This window comes from Macrotis lagotis, chromosome X (genome assembly GCF_037893015.1).
Source record: "Macrotis lagotis isolate mMagLag1 chromosome X, bilby.v1.9.chrom.fasta, whole genome shotgun sequence".
Taxonomy (NCBI): Eukaryota; Metazoa; Chordata; class Mammalia; order Peramelemorphia; family Peramelidae; genus Macrotis; species Macrotis lagotis.
In genome coordinates this window covers 670,584,642-670,601,160 of record NC_133666.1, presented here as the reverse complement: position 1 = coordinate 670,601,160, position 16,519 = coordinate 670,584,642, and the positions used below count along the sequence as shown (strand labels likewise).

General features: G+C 42.0%; 1 protein-coding gene across 3 annotated transcripts in view; it reads left to right on the top strand.

Moving 5' to 3' along the window:
* The first annotated feature begins 49 nt into the window (after window positions 1-49).
* P2RX4 (purinergic receptor P2X 4) overlaps window positions 50-16,519 on the top strand; it is a 33,898-nt gene continuing 17,428 nt past the window's right edge. For 2 of the 3 annotated variants that reach the window (XM_074205605.1, XM_074205607.1), the window contains exons 1-5: window positions 50-207; window positions 6,449-6,596; window positions 14,428-14,499; window positions 14,786-14,858; window positions 15,471-15,567. In XM_074205605.1, coding sequence (XP_074061706.1) covers window positions 74-207; window positions 6,449-6,596; window positions 14,428-14,499; window positions 14,786-14,858; window positions 15,471-15,567 — 524 coding nt within the window. In that variant the 5' untranslated portion in view covers window positions 50-73. The remainder of the gene's footprint in view (window positions 208-6,448; window positions 6,597-14,427; window positions 14,500-14,785; window positions 14,859-15,470; window positions 15,568-16,519) is intronic. The other variant, XM_074205606.1, reaches the window with a different exon arrangement.

Here is a 16,519-nt window from a genome sequence, read left to right as displayed (position 1 = left end):
CCGCGTCCACGCCGGCGGCCCCGCCCCGGGCTCCCGTCCGGCGCCTGGTCCGGGGGCCGCCGCAGCCGGGGCCATGGCGCGCTGCGGGCCGGCGCTGGCCGCCTTCCTCTTCGAGTACGACACGCCGCGCATCGTGCTGCTCCGCAGCCGCAAAGTGGGGCTCATGAACCGCGGCGTGCAGCTGCTCATCCTGGCCTACGTCATCGGGTGCGCGCGCCGGGGCGCGGGAGAGCTGGGCGCGCGGCCGGGGCCGAGGGGAGAGCTGGGAGCGCGGCCGGGGGCGCGGGGAGAGCTGGGCGCGCGGCCGGGGGCGCGGGGAGAGCTGGGAGAGCGGCCGGGGGCCGAGGGGAGAGCTGGGCGCGCGGCCGGGGGCGCGGGAGAGCTGGGCGCGCGGCCGGGGGCGCGGGAGAGCTGGGCGCGCGGCCGGGGGCGCGGGGAGAGCTGGGCGCGCGGCCGGGGGCCGAGGGGAGAGCTGGGCGCGCGGCCGGGGGCCGAGGGGAGAGCTGGGCGCGCGCGGCCGGGGGCGCGGGAGAGCTGGGCGCGCGGCCGGGGCCGAGGGGAGAGCTGGGCGCGCGGCCGGGGGCGCGGGAGAGCTGGGCGCGCGGCCGGGGGCGCGGGAGAGCTGGGCGCGCGGCCGGGGCCGAGGGGAGAGCTGGGCGCGCGGCCGGGGGCGCGGGGAGAGCTGGGCGCGCGGCCGGGGGCGCGGGAGAGCTGGGCGCGCGGCCGGGGTCGAGGGGAGAGCTGGGCGCGCGGCCGGGGGCGCGGGGAGAGCTGGGAGCGCGCGGCCGGGGGCGCGGGGAGAGCTGGGAGCGCGCGGCCGGGGCCGAGGGGAGAGCTGGGAGCGCGCGGCCGGGGCGCGGGGAGAGCTGGGAGCGCGCGGCCGGGGGCGCGGGAGAGCTGGGCGCGCGGCCGGGGGCCGAGGGGAGAGCTGGGCGCGCGGCCGGGGGCGCGGGGAGAGCTGGGCGCGCGGCCGGGGCGCGGGGAGACCTGGGAGCGCGCGCCTGACCCGGCAGAGGACGCCTGCCCGGCCCGCGGAGGGATGACCCGGGGCGGAGTGGCCCGGCTCGAGGCCCGCGGGCGGAGGTGCCAGGGGGCACGGCAGGGGGCACGGGGCTGCCTGCATTTACTCATGAGGACAGTGCCCAGGGCCACAGCCGCGAAGTGGGGCTACATTCGAACTCGGGACTCCAGGATCAGAAAGCTGCCGCCTGCGCCGTTGGGGGGTCCGGGGGGATGACCCTAACTGAGAACCAGTTTTTTTCTCCTTAAGTTGGAAGCTCAGACAGGCCTCCTTGCCCCCCGGGAGTGTCCCCGGGGTCCGCAAGGCTCCTAACAGCCGCCTGCCTTTCGGTGGGAGTCTCCCGGTGCCCACCCACCACCCACCCAGCCCTGACCCCGGAGCACAGGGCTACACCCGCCGCCTGCCAGCTCCGCCTCACCCGGGGCGCTCAGCCAGTATTTGTGCAGCGACAGAAAAGCCTTGGGGCCCGGTTCTGCCCAGGAAATCCTGGTTCCTGTTAGAGCTGGGAAAGGGAATGATCTCCCCGGCTCGGCCCCGAGGCGAGGCGTGCCATCTGCAAGCTTATGGGCCCTGGCACTAGGCGAAGGAAGGCCACGGGCAGACCTTGGCCTTAGGGATCCTCCTCCCAGGGGAAGCCCGTGTGTCAACCCTGACCTACAACCGAGCTCCACGGGGGAGAAACCGCGGTGATCCCCGAGGGCGGGCGGGCACTGACATTAAGAGCCAGGAAAGGCCTCTTCCAGAAGGTGAAATCTTAACTGAGACCTGAAGAAAGCCAAAATCCACAGATGAGAAGGGAGAGAGTGTTAGAGAGCCAGGGAACACTGCATGGAGTGGCTTAGTCAGGAAACAGCATCAACTGGCATTCAGGCTGGCACACAGCTGGTACTTAACAAATGTTTATGGGTTGATTGATGGTTCCTGGACTGAAAAGCATATAAAAACATATAAAAAGACTGGAAAGCGGGGTCGGCTGGGTGGCACAGTGGATAGTGCACCAGCCCTGGAGTCAGGAGGACCTAAGTTCAAATGCAGCCTCAGATGCTTCATAATGACCTAGCTGTGTGGCCTTGGGCAAGCCACTGAACCCCATTGCCTTGCAAAACTCTAAAAAAAAAAAAAAAAAAAAACTAGAAAGGTAGGATGAGATTTTATATTTAATCTTGAATGTGATAGGGAGTCATTGGAATTTATTAAATGGAAGGGTAGTGACATGATAGACCTGTGCCTTCTTAGGAAGATCATTTTGACCTCTGAGTGAAAGATGGACTGGGGTAGGAAGAGACGAGGCAGGTAGACTACATGCAGCCTATTGCAGTGGTCCAGGCATGAGATGATGGGGGCAAGTCCCAGAAGGATGTCAGAGGAGAGAAAGAATTCTCTTAATGAGAGACGTTCCAAAGATTCAAAGGACTTGACAACCAATTTTATATGGGCAATGAGGTAGCCCATCTGCTTGGGAATGTTCCATCTTTAGCTGGTCTGAGCCATGCCTAAACTGGGGACCTAACTGGTCTCTCTAACCAGTCAAAGACGGTAAACAAAAGCATCCATCCAGATGGATTTTAATGAATTAGTACTTTGACAATCTGACTTTTCAGCAAGAGTGAAAACTTGTGCCCTTTCTAGACAATCTTCAAGTTTCTCAGTGGTTTAATCACTTCTTGCCTACTCTGGTTTTTCAAATCAAAATTCTTCAAGGAGACCAAGGGGGCGAAATCAATATTCTATTATATTTCTGGATTCATTCTCCTTAATGATTCTTTGGCTCTCGCAAAGTCCATGCTGACAATTCTCTCACAAAAAAGAAGTTTTTTAGGGGTAAATTTTTCTTTTCTTATAAGCTTGACAAACAGAAATATTTCTACATACACAGAAAAGTAGAAAATGAGGGTTGTATATAAAACCATGAATATTACCTACAAATTATTTTAAGTATATGTTAAATTTAACTTATTTCCAACTTATTCCTTATGTATCCCTTTAGGAAATTCCTTCTGCTTTCTTATAGATCTACATTTTCAGTGTTTCCATTACCATTCTTTTACTGTCTTGTATCACTAACACCCTTCAACCCCAGTAATTCACCCAAGCTAAAAAGTAAAAGCCTTCCTTTGTAACAAGTATAATCAAAATTATACATATATTCAAAATATATTTCTTTCTGTACTCTTAGTATATCACCTTTCCTACAAGAGATAGGACTGGCTTTAAATGCTAAAACCTGCTTTATCATCCATCTTATGGTTGGTCTTTGCATGGATCAGAGCCTTTCTCAAATGTTTACATTGTTATACTCATTGTATAATTTGTCCCCTAGTTCTGCTCAATTCATTCTGTATCAGTTCATATAAATCTTCCCAGGTATCTCTAAATCTGTCTCTTTTTTAAAAATTTCTTATATCCCATTAAATAGTGTTCTAATTATATTCCAGAATATAACTGTAAAAATATTCTATTATGTTTAATATTTAGGAATCATGTATTTATATAGGTACTTGCCTTACCCTTTAAAACAGAAGCTCCTTGCAAGTAGGGATTGTTTAACTGTGCTGGGGACTTAGCAGGCATTTAAAAAATGCTTGCTAACTAATTGACATAGCAGGCACTTTGTAAATGCTTAATTGACATGACATAAATTGTTCAGCTATTCCCCAAATGATAGACACCCACTTTGTTGAAGCTCTTTCCTATACCAACAGAAAAGTGCTGTTTATTAACATGTGTACAGATTATGTATTATGTATTAATGTATTAATTTCCCAAATTGTTGGACCAATCCATAGTTTCATCAAGAGTGTCTTAAGTGTCAGCCTCCCCTAGCCTCTCCAACAATTGTCATATTCTTTTTATTGGGTCATCTTTGCCAATCTAATGTGTATGGGGTACAACTTCAGAATTTTTTAAATTTGAATTTTTTTATATTATTTATTATTTAATGACTTGGAGCATTTTTCATATAGCTGCTGATAACATATCTCTTCTTTGGAAAACTGGCTATTTGTACCATTTGAATGTTTATCTATGAAAGAATGATTTTTGGTATATACTTCAGACAATTCCCTAGATATCTTGAATTCAGTCAAAAAGTAGTCAGGAGGACCCAATTTCAAATCCGGCCTCAGATGCTTAATAATTACCTAGCTAGGTGACCTTGGGCAAGTAACAACCCCATTGCCTTGCAGAAACAACAGCAACAACAACAAAAAAGTCATTTTGAGGTCAGTGAACAAAGAATCTCCAAAACAAATTTTCCAGACCCAAATACTTTCATTTTCAGTAGCTTATCAAACGGAATGTTCCTGTATGATGGATTTGAGGTCATATGCTCTGAATTGCATTTTGACTGTTAATTGATGTTGGTGTAATATTGGTAAAATATTAACGTTCTTGCCCCAACCAAGTAAGCAGATCCATCCAACTGAGACTCATTCTGCAGTTTAACTGATAGAAGTAACCCAGAAAGAGAAACAAAATAGAAATTCCCATCAGTATTTATGGCTTTTAGGATCAGAAAGTTCTCATGTCAAAAATAGATCAATTTGTAGTTCTCTTATTACTTAAAATAGTTACTGATGTTTATTGTTTGCCTCAGTCCTTTTGTTATTCTCCCCTGTAGCCAGAGTTAAATAGTTTAGCTTTCTTTATTGTATAATATAATATATAATTATATATAATATTGTATTCTGCTGTCTGGGCTCAAAGCCTGCCAGGACCAATGTTTATGCATTTATCATTATTCTAACTAACAAAGTCTGTCATGCATTCATGACATCTCTTCCTCATGTGACATTTTGAAGTAACATTTACAGGATTCCTAAACAAGGAAATTTCACAATATGATAAGACAGAGTTATAGCATTCAGAGTAGGGGGAAAGTTGACATTTTAATTCATTGATCTAGAACAGTAGTCTCTTTTTTCTTTTAGTTTTTGCAAGGTAGTGGGGTTAAGTGACTTACCCAAGGTCACACAGCTAGATAATTAATAAGTGACTGAGGTCACATTTGAACTCAGGTCCTCCTGACTTTAGAGTCAGTGCTCTATCCACTGCACCACCTAGCTGCCCCAAACAATAGTCTATTAATCTTGAAAAATCATTTTCCTCACATTCCTCTAAGAATGCTCCCCTCAAAGGGTTCTCCCTCTTCCACCATCTCCCAGCTGGTCATAGGTGATCTAAAGAAACTGTGAGTGTCACTGTCCTGGGTCATCTTCTCTATCCTTTTAGACTATATTGGTTAGTTATCTCACCAGTCCCCATGGATTCAATTATCATTTTTTGGCCTTTGATTTTCTTATCTTTTTTCCCCAGCTCTTCCCTCTCTCTTGACCTCTAGTTTTGAAATATCCTTTGAATATTAAATCTGCTGCAGAGGCTAGCAGTGTCAGAGGAGAGAAGGTTTCTTAAACTACTTCCTCTGCCTCTCCTACAGACCAAAGAAAACAAGCATTTTCAAATGAAAGGGAGATGTGGAATCCAGAATCTACTAGAATGTAAATTCCTTTAGGCCAGAGATTATCATTTGCATTTTTATAATTCCTGCAGCTCTAGCATCGTAGGCATTATTGGCATTCAACCAAATAACCATGAAATGGGAGTCCTCTAGCCCCAAGCTATCAGATGTTACCTAGAGACAAGAATCCTTATTACCTGTCAAATAGCCATCATGGGGCAGGTAGGTGGTGCCATAGTGCATAGAGTGTCAGGAGCAGAAAGACTCTTCTTCCTGAATTCAAATCTGGCCTTAGACACTACTAGATGGATAACCCTGGGCAAGTCACCTTGGTTTGCCTCAGTTTCTCCATCTGTAAATTGAACTGGAGAAGGAAATAGCAAATCACTCCAGTATCTCTGCCCAGAAAACTCCAAATATGATCATGAAGAGTTGGACAAGATTGAAATGATTCCACAAACAACCATTATCTTCTCTCCTTCCCTCCTCCCACCCACCTCCCATAACCTTTCACTGGGTCACCAAAATCTGTTAGGGAGCTTTCGCTCTATCTGGTATTACATCTCTACGGTCACTTTCCAGCTATTCTCATTCCTATCCCTAGAACTACTCCCCCCCACCCCAGCTCCCTTTTATGTGTCATCTCCTGCCATTAGAATGTAAACTCCTTTTCTTGATTCCATTTGAATCTCCAAGGCCTGATAATGTATAAATGCTTTCTCCATCTATCTAGAAAAAAAAATCTCAATTTATAGTCAGAAGACCTAGAATTAAATGACAACTTTGCTAATTATGTCACTTCCTTCTCATTTTATTTTCTCATTTGAAAAGTGGAGAACTTTGAACAAATGAGCTCCAAGGTCTCTTGGAACCCAGAAATCTAAATGATATGACAATATGTAGAAAGTACCAGCCCCACTGCCCAAAGACCCAGTTAAAGACTGCCCTATAATCAACTTTCTATTTTACAGATGGGTGTTTGTATGGGAAGAAGGCTATCAAGAGAAGGATTCAGTTGTCAGTTCTGTTATCACCAAGGTGAAAGGAGTGTCTGTGACCAATACCTCTGACATGGGGCTCCGTGTCTGGGATGCGGCAAATTATGTGGTCCCAGCTCAGGTATGTTTCAAGGATCCTTGGATCTTCACAATTATTTGCTTTGCAGCCTGTGTTTAATAGTTACTGCACACAATGGCCATTCTAAGTTCCTGTTCAGAAAATTTTTTTTCCCTGATGTGGACATGTGATTTTATTAGTGGATGGGGAATTCCTGATATGGAAATCTCCTTCTATTGTTGCATTTCAGTGACTTTTTTGTAACTTAGAACCTTCAGCAATCAGAGAATTCCTGACCCAAAGCTGCCCATCTGTCCCCTACAGACAAAACGAACAGGAAGTCTGAATAATCATTTAGTGTCTATCTCAAGTTTGGTTAGCTAGTAAGGGTAATCCTTATCGTCAATTCTTTAGCTAGAAAGTTTTGAGAGCTAAACAATTACAACCCTTAAAACCTGAAATATTGAGAAAAACCAAAACATGAGGCACAAAGAAACATGAAAATTCTTGTGCTTTTGAGTTTATATGGAAACAACTAATCTTCTAAGTCTGAGTTGCAATATTGTTGTTTTCAACTGTGTTTGTCTCCAGGTGCCTAGGTGGCACAGTGGATAGAGCCCTGGCCCTGGAGTCAGGAGGACCTGAGTTCAAATCCAACATCAGACACTTAATAATCACCTAGCTGTGTGGCCTGGGGCAAGCCACTTAACCCATTGCCTTGCAAAAACTTTAAAAAAAAAAGAAAAGATTCAACTGTGTTTGTCTCTTTGTGATCCTATTTTTTGAATTTTCTTGACAAAGATACTGGAGTGGTTTGCCATTTCCTTCTCCAGCTCATTTTACACATGAGAAAACTAAGGCAAATAGGGTAAAGTGTCCTACCCAGCTATTAGGTGTCAGAGTTCACATTTGAACTCAGGTCTTCCTGATTCCAGGGCAAGCACTCTAACCACCATTCCACCTAGCTGCCCCAATACGGTACAGTGCTATGTATCAGCAAAGAATGACTTTATAGACTAACAACTTTATAATAATAAGAAATGAGAAGGAAACTAACCAAGAAAGATGGGACACACGAACAGATGAAAAGTGAAGAAAGCAAACCAGGAGAGCAATGTGTGCAACACCAAAAACATTATAGAAAACTGGAACTCAGATCTATACAATCATGATTCTCAAGGACTGTGCCACCCATCTTCTGAGCTGATAGACCCAAGACACAGAATTAGAAAGATATTTTTCAGATGTGACCAGTGTAGAAATTTTTTCTCTTGATTAAGTGTATTTGTAACTAAGGCTTTGTTTTTCTTTTCTTTTTTTCCCTAATGGACTGGGTGGGAGGAAGAGAGAGGATAGGGAAAGAATAGCAAAAAAAAGTAAAAGAAAAAAGACTTAAAACATCTTTTTTCAAAAAAAAAAAATACACAAACAGATGGAAGGCCAGGAAGAAACATCAACAAATAGGATGGTTTTGAAAGTTCCGTGTTGGGGCGGCTAGGTGGCACAGTGGATAAAGCACCAGCCCTGGAGTCAGGAGTACCTGGGTTCAAATTCGGTCTCAAACACTTAATAATTACCTAGCTGTGTGGCCTTGGGCATAACCCCATTTGCCTTGCAAAAAAAAAAAAAACCCTAAAAAAAAAGTGTCATGTTTAACTTACCAAGTACTTAAAAGAAAATCATGTAACCAATAGAGATCCACAGTTTCACACAAAATCATTTCCTAGTATATTGTATATGGAAATACTCATTTTATTTGATGTTGAGAGGGGAAGAGAGAACAGGGAAGTGAGAATACTGAATCCTCCTCTGACATGGTATCCTAAGAAGGAAATGTTTTGCCTTTTCTGAAGGCATATACTCTTTCTTAAGTGAGATGGGATCTTGGGGACATCTGATCTGGCTTGTGCCAACCTCTTCTTGAAGACTTCTGGTAAATTTAGCACCTTTCAATGCTATCCACTTAATTTGGGGGTAGCTTTAATTATTGGGAATTTTTTTTATATTAAGTCAAAATTTCCCTCTGCAATTTCTACCCATTGTTCCTAGTTTTGTCCTCCCCAGCTGAACAGAATGCATCACAGATCGCCTCTATAATACAGCCCTTCAAGTATCTGAAGACTTGATCATTATCCTTCCCTTGTGGGGCTTCATTTTTCCAGGCCAAATAGCACACATTCATTTCTGCCTTTTTGGATCAACCAATATGTTAGCTATCCCTCCCAGTCTTAATGCATCTGCCAGTGTGATAAACCAGATATGCATGTCCTCATTCAGGTCATTAATAATAATATTAAATTACTTGGGCCACGTACATGTTTCTCTACTAGGGAAATGGACCAATAGAACTATTAGAACTGTCCATCAAAAGCTTACACCACCCATTATTTGACTACTCTTTGAGTCCAGCTTTTTTGATTCTTCCAACCATACTGTCATTTAACCTGTTTCTGTCTCATCACAAGGATTGTATGAGAGACTTTGTCTCTTCCAACTCTGATATTTTGGGATTCTTAAGTTAAGACAGTATGAATAACAATAAGAAAAATGCAAATCAAAACAACCCTGAGGTTTCACCTCAGCAAATTGGCAAAGATGACAAAGATAGAAATAGAAGTCAGTAAGAGCAAGAGGCAAAACAGAAGAAGGTTGTTCTTATCTAGGAATTGTCTTTCCTAAACTCTGATCTCCTAAATAGTTGGAATAAAAGTCCTAAGGTAAATATTGACAGTTCACAGCTTTTAATGACTGTTCTCTCCTCCTTAGAACAATAGAAACTTGGACCTCTTATGTTTAGTTTATATCACAAATGTGACCAAATGGAGATAAGCTATCATATTTTGGGGTGGGGCACAAAACTACAATTTCATCCATGTGGATCAATCAAATCATGATAAGTTGACATAATAGCTTAGATCTCATGAGAGAATTTAAATTATGCAAAGAAAAATATACAAAAATAAATAACTTGCAAGGACTATTCCCTTTAATTTAGAAAAAGTAGATATCTTAATGTCTGATCTTGTTACCTCTTATACTTTATATTTCTTCCTTAAGGTATGATTTCTCTCTCATCACACTCAATTTGGATCAATGTACAACATGGAAACAAAGTAAAGACTGACAGATTGCTTTCTGTTGGGAGGTGGGGGGAGGGAAGTAAGATTGAGGGGGAAATTGTAAAACTCAAATAATATCTTTAATAAAAATAAATTTCAAATAAATAGATAGATAGATAGAAAACTTGGAGTCTTGCCAATCCCCCATCTTCAAGTCTTCTCATGTTCCATCAACTTTCTTAGGAATAGGAAGCTATTGGTCCTCCTGAGTGAATGTCTTTTATCTGAGGACTACCCTAATTATTTGGCAGTCTTATCACCTGTTTAGACACCAGATGATTAATTTTTAGGCCACAAAAACTCTTAAAGATGAGAAAGGGGGTGGCTAGGTGGTGTAAGGGCGGCTAGGTGGCACAGTGGGGGCGGCTAGGTGGCGAAGTGGATAAAGCACCGCCCTGGAGTCAGGAGTACCTGGGTTCAAATCCGGTCTCAGACACTTAATAATTACCTAGCTGGGTGGCCTTGGGCAAGCCACTTAACCCCATTTACCTTGCAAAAACCTTAAAAAAAAAAAAAGATGAGAAGGACTGGTATAATAGAAAAGATATTGACAGCTAAGTGGAATACTGGATAGAGCATTAAGCCTGAATCAGGAAGACCTGAGTTCAAATGTGACCTCAGATACTTGCTAGCCGGACAAGTGTAGCCAGCCCTGTTTGTCTTAGTTTCTTCATTTATAAAAGGAAATGGCCATGCACTCTAGGATCTTTGCCAAGAAAACCCAAACAGGATCACAAAGAGTTGGCCATGACTGAACTGACTGAAGAACAACAAATTTTAATTTGGATTCAGAGAACCTGGGTTTAAATCTTTGCTCAGTTATTCTTTGTGATCTAGGATAGATCACTTTATTTCTCCAGCTCTTCATCTGTAAAATAATGGATTAGATTTAGACTCCTTTCAGTTCTAATCTCTGATCCTCTGATTTTATGAACTAGAAGACAGAGTCATTATACTGAAAGAATCCTAGTTCTTCCACTCTAATGGAACTTAACAACTTTTCTTTCATCAAACACTGAATCTGTCATTGTCTTTTTCAGAGCATATATTTTCTCTCTTAAGAAGATTCTGCCATTCCATATTATCTAGTCTCTTATTTTGTCTTAATGATTTCTTAAACAATCTTATTTTTGCCGTGATTTTTAGTCCCAATTTCTCTTTTCTATTTCCTCCTTTAATCTTCTTATATCTCTTTTGAACCTTTCCAGAGTTTTTGTGTTGGTCCCCTGGCATTTAAAGATCTGCTTTCTCTTTCATTGGCAATTTTCTGGTCATTGTCTTTCTTCGGATATTATTCTCAAGTCATTTTCTGTACCAGCATAACATTTCCTTATTATGTCAGGACTTTCTAGTTGCCCTGTCTCATTTTGATTTCTCCTTGTCTCCCTCTTGCTTTTTCCTATTTGGGTCCTACTTATTGCCAAACTTTTCTGTTAAACTTTCTAATCATCTGTCCTTTTCCTTCTGATTATACTATGCTTATTTTTTTTAATTTTATGTTTTTTCTTTCTTTCTCAAGGATTTTTCCCCTTAGTTCTAATCCTTCTTTCACAAGATGACTAATGTGGAAATAAGTTAAAACACAATTGTACATGTACCATTTTTACCAGACTGTTCCCTGCCTTGGTGAGGGAGGGAAGAAAGGGAGGGTGGTAGAAAAATGTGGAATTCATAAACTTGCAAATGGATAAATGTTGAGAACTACCTTTGCATGTAATTGGAAACTGAGAGGGGAACTAGCACTAATGGTATCCATCTCTGACTCAGGAAAAGCTTGAAATGGTGGGACTGGGAGGATACTTTACATTCAGATCCATAGAGTTGCTTTGTTTTTTTTTTTTGTTTTTGTTTTTGTTCTTTCTGGATGTGGATGTCATTTTCTATAGCAGATCTCTCAGGATTGTCTTTGTTCACTAAATTGTTGAGAGGAGCTGTGTCCATCATAGTTGATCCATCTCACAATGTTGACATTATTATGTGCAGTGTTCTCGTCTTGCTCACTTCATGGAAGTCTTTCCAGGCTTTTCTAAAGACCAGCCTCTCATTATGTTTTACATTCATATACCATAATTTGTTCAGCCATTCCTCAATTGATGGGCATCCCCTCAATTTCCTATTCTTTGCCACTACAAAAAGAGGTGCTATAAATATTTTTTGTACACGTGGGTCTTTTCCTCTTTTTTATGATCTCCTTGAGATAGAGTTCTAGTAGTTGTATTGCTGAATCAAAGGATATGTACAGTTTTTATTGACCTTTGGGCATAGTTTCAAATTGCTCTCCAGAATAGTTAGATCAGTTCACAATTCCACCAGCAATGCATTAGTGTCCCAGTTTTCCTACATTCTCTCCATCATGGATCATTTTCTTTTTTTGTTATCTTAGCTAATCTAATAGATGTGAAGTGGTATCCCAGAATTCTTTTAATTTGCATTTCTCTAATCAGTAATGATTTGGAGCATTTTTTCATATGACTGTAAATATTTTAAATTTCTTCATCTGAAGACTACTAGTTCATATCCTATGACCATTTATCAAATGGGGAATGACTTGTATTCTTATAAATTTGAGTCATTTCTCTTATATTTTAGAAATTAATCCTTTATCAGAAATACTAGTTGTGAATATTGTTTCCCAACTTTTGGCATTTCTTCAAGTCTTTGCTGCGTTGATTTTGCTTGTGCAAAAACTTTAATTCAATGTAGTTGAAATCATCCCATTTTGCATTTTATAATATTCTCTATCTCTTATTTGGTCATAAACTTCTCCCCTCTCTGATGGATTATTTCTTGTTTTCTTGTTTGGCTTATGGTATCACCTTTTATAGCTAAATCCTATATCCATTTTGACCTTATTTTTATATAGGCTGTGAGATGTGGGTTTTTATCATACTATTTTCTAGTTTTCCCCAGCAGTTTTTTTCAAGTAGAAACTAGAGTCTTTGGGTTTATCAAACAGTAGACCTCTGTTACTCATTTACTATTGTTTCTTTCTTCTCTTTTTTTAAAATTTATTTATTTTAGGTTTTTTGCAAGGCAAATGGGGTTAAGTGGCTTGCCCAAGGCCACACAGCTAGGTAATTATTAAGTGTCTGAGACCAGATTTGAACCCAGGTACTCCTGACTCCAGGGCCGGTGCTTTATCCACTGCGCCACCTAACCGCCCTCTTTCTTCTCTTTTTAAAACAGTAGAAGGGGCTAGGTGGTACCATGGATAGGGCACTGGCCCTGGAGTCAGGAGTACCTGAGTTCAAATGTGGCCTCAGACACTTAATAATTACCTAGCCGTGTGGCCTTGGGCAAGCCACTTAACCCCTTTGCCTTGCAAAAACCTAAAAAAAAAAAGTAGAAGGACTGAGAGGACAGCTAGGTGGATCAATGGTTAGAGCACCAAGAGTCAGGAAGACCTGGGTTCAAAAACTGGCCTTAGATCCTTACTAGTTGTGTGATCCTGGGAAGTCACTTCATGGTATTTGTCTCAGTTTACTCATCTGTAAAATGATCTGGAGAAAGAAATGGCAAACTTCACAGCATCTTACCCAAGAAAACTCCAGTGGGGTCACAGAGAGTTAAGCAAGACTGAAATGATTCAACAACATAAGAAATGACCCAAAAGGTATTTAAAGTAAACATGGTAGTTCTTCCTGTATTCCTTTGCCTATCTCCACAGGGCAGTGTTTAGTGATAGCCAAAAGTATCATATCTTATATGTTCGCCATGTTATTTATAAAGTCCTTTTTTAAAATCTCTTACTAAGTATTATTTTCCATTTAATTAGTATCTAGTTTGTGTAAAATAAAATGTCATTAGATTTGGTTTCCTGAATATCACTCAGTTCATGAAGGAAGCACCTAGCTGCTGTTGGCCCATAGCAGCGTGGCATGACCTCTGCCCGCAGAGTGTTGTTGTTGTTGTTGAGTCATTTCAGTCATGACTCTTTGTGACCCCACTTGGAATTGTCTTGGCAGATTAGCATACACACACACACACACACACACACACACACACACACAGCAAATTGAAGCTATCAAAGGACAAATAGTAAACATGATTTGCCTAAAGAATGAATGCCCAATCTTTGGACCTGGCAGGAGGAGATGAACAAAGACTTGATGCCAGATACCTGTTTGTTTGACAGACATTTGTTGGTAGCTTGGGTGAATGAAAAGAATGGATTTCAAATTCTTAAGGATTTGAATGAAGGGTGAAGAAATGAAGGAAAAGACTTTCAGGCCTTTCTTATGGTAGAAGATCAAACACTTGCTAATATCAAACCTGATAAAAAAAGAAAATGCAAACTTTGCTCTTACTGTCTTTCTACTACCAGAAATCTTGTAGAAAGAATATTACAAAATGTACCCAAAAGGTTGGACAGAGTTTGGGGCAGAATATCCAATGAATTTTATAGGTTATGAAGAAAGTCCTCTGTCCTTTACTAAGCTGGTATATGGTAGCTATGCTTTGCTATGATGACTGATCAGCATTAAACCTAGTCAAGCTGAAGTCCTATGCAAAGAAGCAAAAGGAGCAGTGTTAAAAAGAAAGAAAGAAAGAAAAAAAGTATTTTCCCCATTTAAAAAAAGGTATTCAAAAGGAACAGTGCCTTTGTGAAGTCAATTTAGATGGTGAACTTTTCTTGTAGAGATCACCAAGGCTATTTCTCCAGGTTGTTTTTCGTATGGCACTTAAGAGCACCAGACAGGGGGTTGACTTTTCTGTCTGTATATAGCCTGTGCAAGTATGCTGTCATCTCTGTCTTTCCTCTTCTCATTGTACAGCAGGGAAACACACTGTTTGTCATGACGAACATGATTGTCACCTTGAATCAGAGACAGAGCACCTGTGCTGAGGTAGGTAAGCATTTTTGTTGATGCCAGTCCTTTTCCTTATTCCTCATTCTTTTGAGCATCATTGTTGCAAGGATGTGGGTATTGGCTTTAAAAGTAAATTTAGCTAGGTGGCTAGGTTGCGCAGTGGATAGAGCACACCGACCCTGGAGGCAGGAGTACCTGAGTTCATATCCAGCCTTAGACACTTAATAAGTACCTAGCTGTGTGGCCTTGGACAAGCTACTTAACCCCATTTGCCTTGCAAAAAACCTGAGGCCTTAATTTTGCTCATTTTTGTCTTCTCCAGTTTCCAGATGTTAAAACTGAGTGTAATTCAGATGATGACTGTCCTCAAGGCTCCATGGATGTCCAAGGCAATGGTATGAGCCTATCTCCCATGGTACACTTCATAGAAACTATTTGATGTTCTTAGTGAAAGATTTCTGGCTAGAGAATTCCAGTAGGCTCAAAGTCCATATTTTTGTCAACTCATATAATAGCAAGTGTTTGATTGGGGCAGCAGTTACTAACACTTAAAAAAATTAAATCCCTCACAAGTTGACCTTTTATAGTAGAGAGAGGGTCTTGAGTTTTTTCTATAGAGGAGATACTTAGACTGAAGTAAGACCCATAGAAATGATTCTTTCTCTGATAGAAAACATTCAAGGGAATAGAACTCTTCAGGATTCCCTAGGATGATCTAATAACACGAGGTCCTGGTCCTCTGCAATTTTTCATACCCCAGGAAGTATCTCTTGGCCCTGAGAAATAAGTAACTCTCTTCCGAGACCATTGAGCTTATGTTGTTAGGTAATTGTACTTTGTGCTGATGCCCAAATCTTTCCAGGGTTAAAGTTGCTTGATTTGTAAGCAAAGGGAGATTTGGCTTGATTAAGGTATCCTTGGATTCAGTCATGGCAAATGTTGGGAAGATGGGATATCTCTACTGCATCGAGGCACTTGTCTCCTTGTTCCTCTTTATCCTGCTTCAGGAGTGACAACTGGAAGATGTGTGCCCTATAATGCTCACGTGAAGACGTGTGAGGTGATTGGTTGGTGTCCGGTGGAGAATGATACTTATGTGCCCCGGTGAGTCATGGCAAATTGGCCTTAACCTAGGACTAGGGAAAGGCCAGAGATCATAAACCTTGATTTGTAAGGGAGGAGTTTAGTTCCATTCAACAAATATTTATTGTGTGAGGCAGTGTCCCAGATGTTTCCTAAAGGTTGACAAAGCAACATTTCAAGATAGGGAAGGAAAAAATGATGGGACAAGAGAGAATGTTTTGAACTGGGAGAAACCTTAGATCTTTTGGTACAGTCTGCTCATTTGTCAGATAAAAGCAAAGTGCAGAATAAATAAATAAATGACCAAACTAGTTCAGAAGGGAAGAGTTGTGGCTAGACAAAAGATAATTCCCAAGGTAAATGACTAGAGGTTTTTAGCGAACAGGTAAGCCCCATAAGAATCAAAACAGTAGTTAAAGACAACAACAGCTAATGAGCTCTTTATTGTTGTTCGATAGTTTTCAGTCATGTGGGACTCTTTGTGACCCCATCTGGGATTTTCTTGGCAAAGATACTGGAGTAGTTTGCCATTTCTTTCTCCAACTCATTTTATAGATGAGGAAACTGAGGCAGACAGGGTCAAGTGACTTGCCCAGGGTCCCATAGCTTTGAGACTAGATTTAAACTCAGGTCTTCCTGAATCCAGACCTGGCTCTCCATCTACTATACCACCTAGCTGCCCATGAGCTCTTAGGGATATTTAATAAAAGTACTATGTCCAGGACAGGAAATTTGGCAGGCTTGCTGCCCTCAGCAAAGCCTATAACCCACGAAAATTCGTAGATCTTTTTTCAGAAATTGCTGCCCAATCATATGTCCTTCATCTTGTATGTTGATTTCTTTTGTACCCAGTTATAAGTCTTTACATTTATCTCTATTGAATTTTATCTTATGAGATTCACTCTTAATCTGTCTAGATCCTTTTGGATCCTAAATCTATCATCCACTGCTTTAGCTCTCTTATGTCACCTGC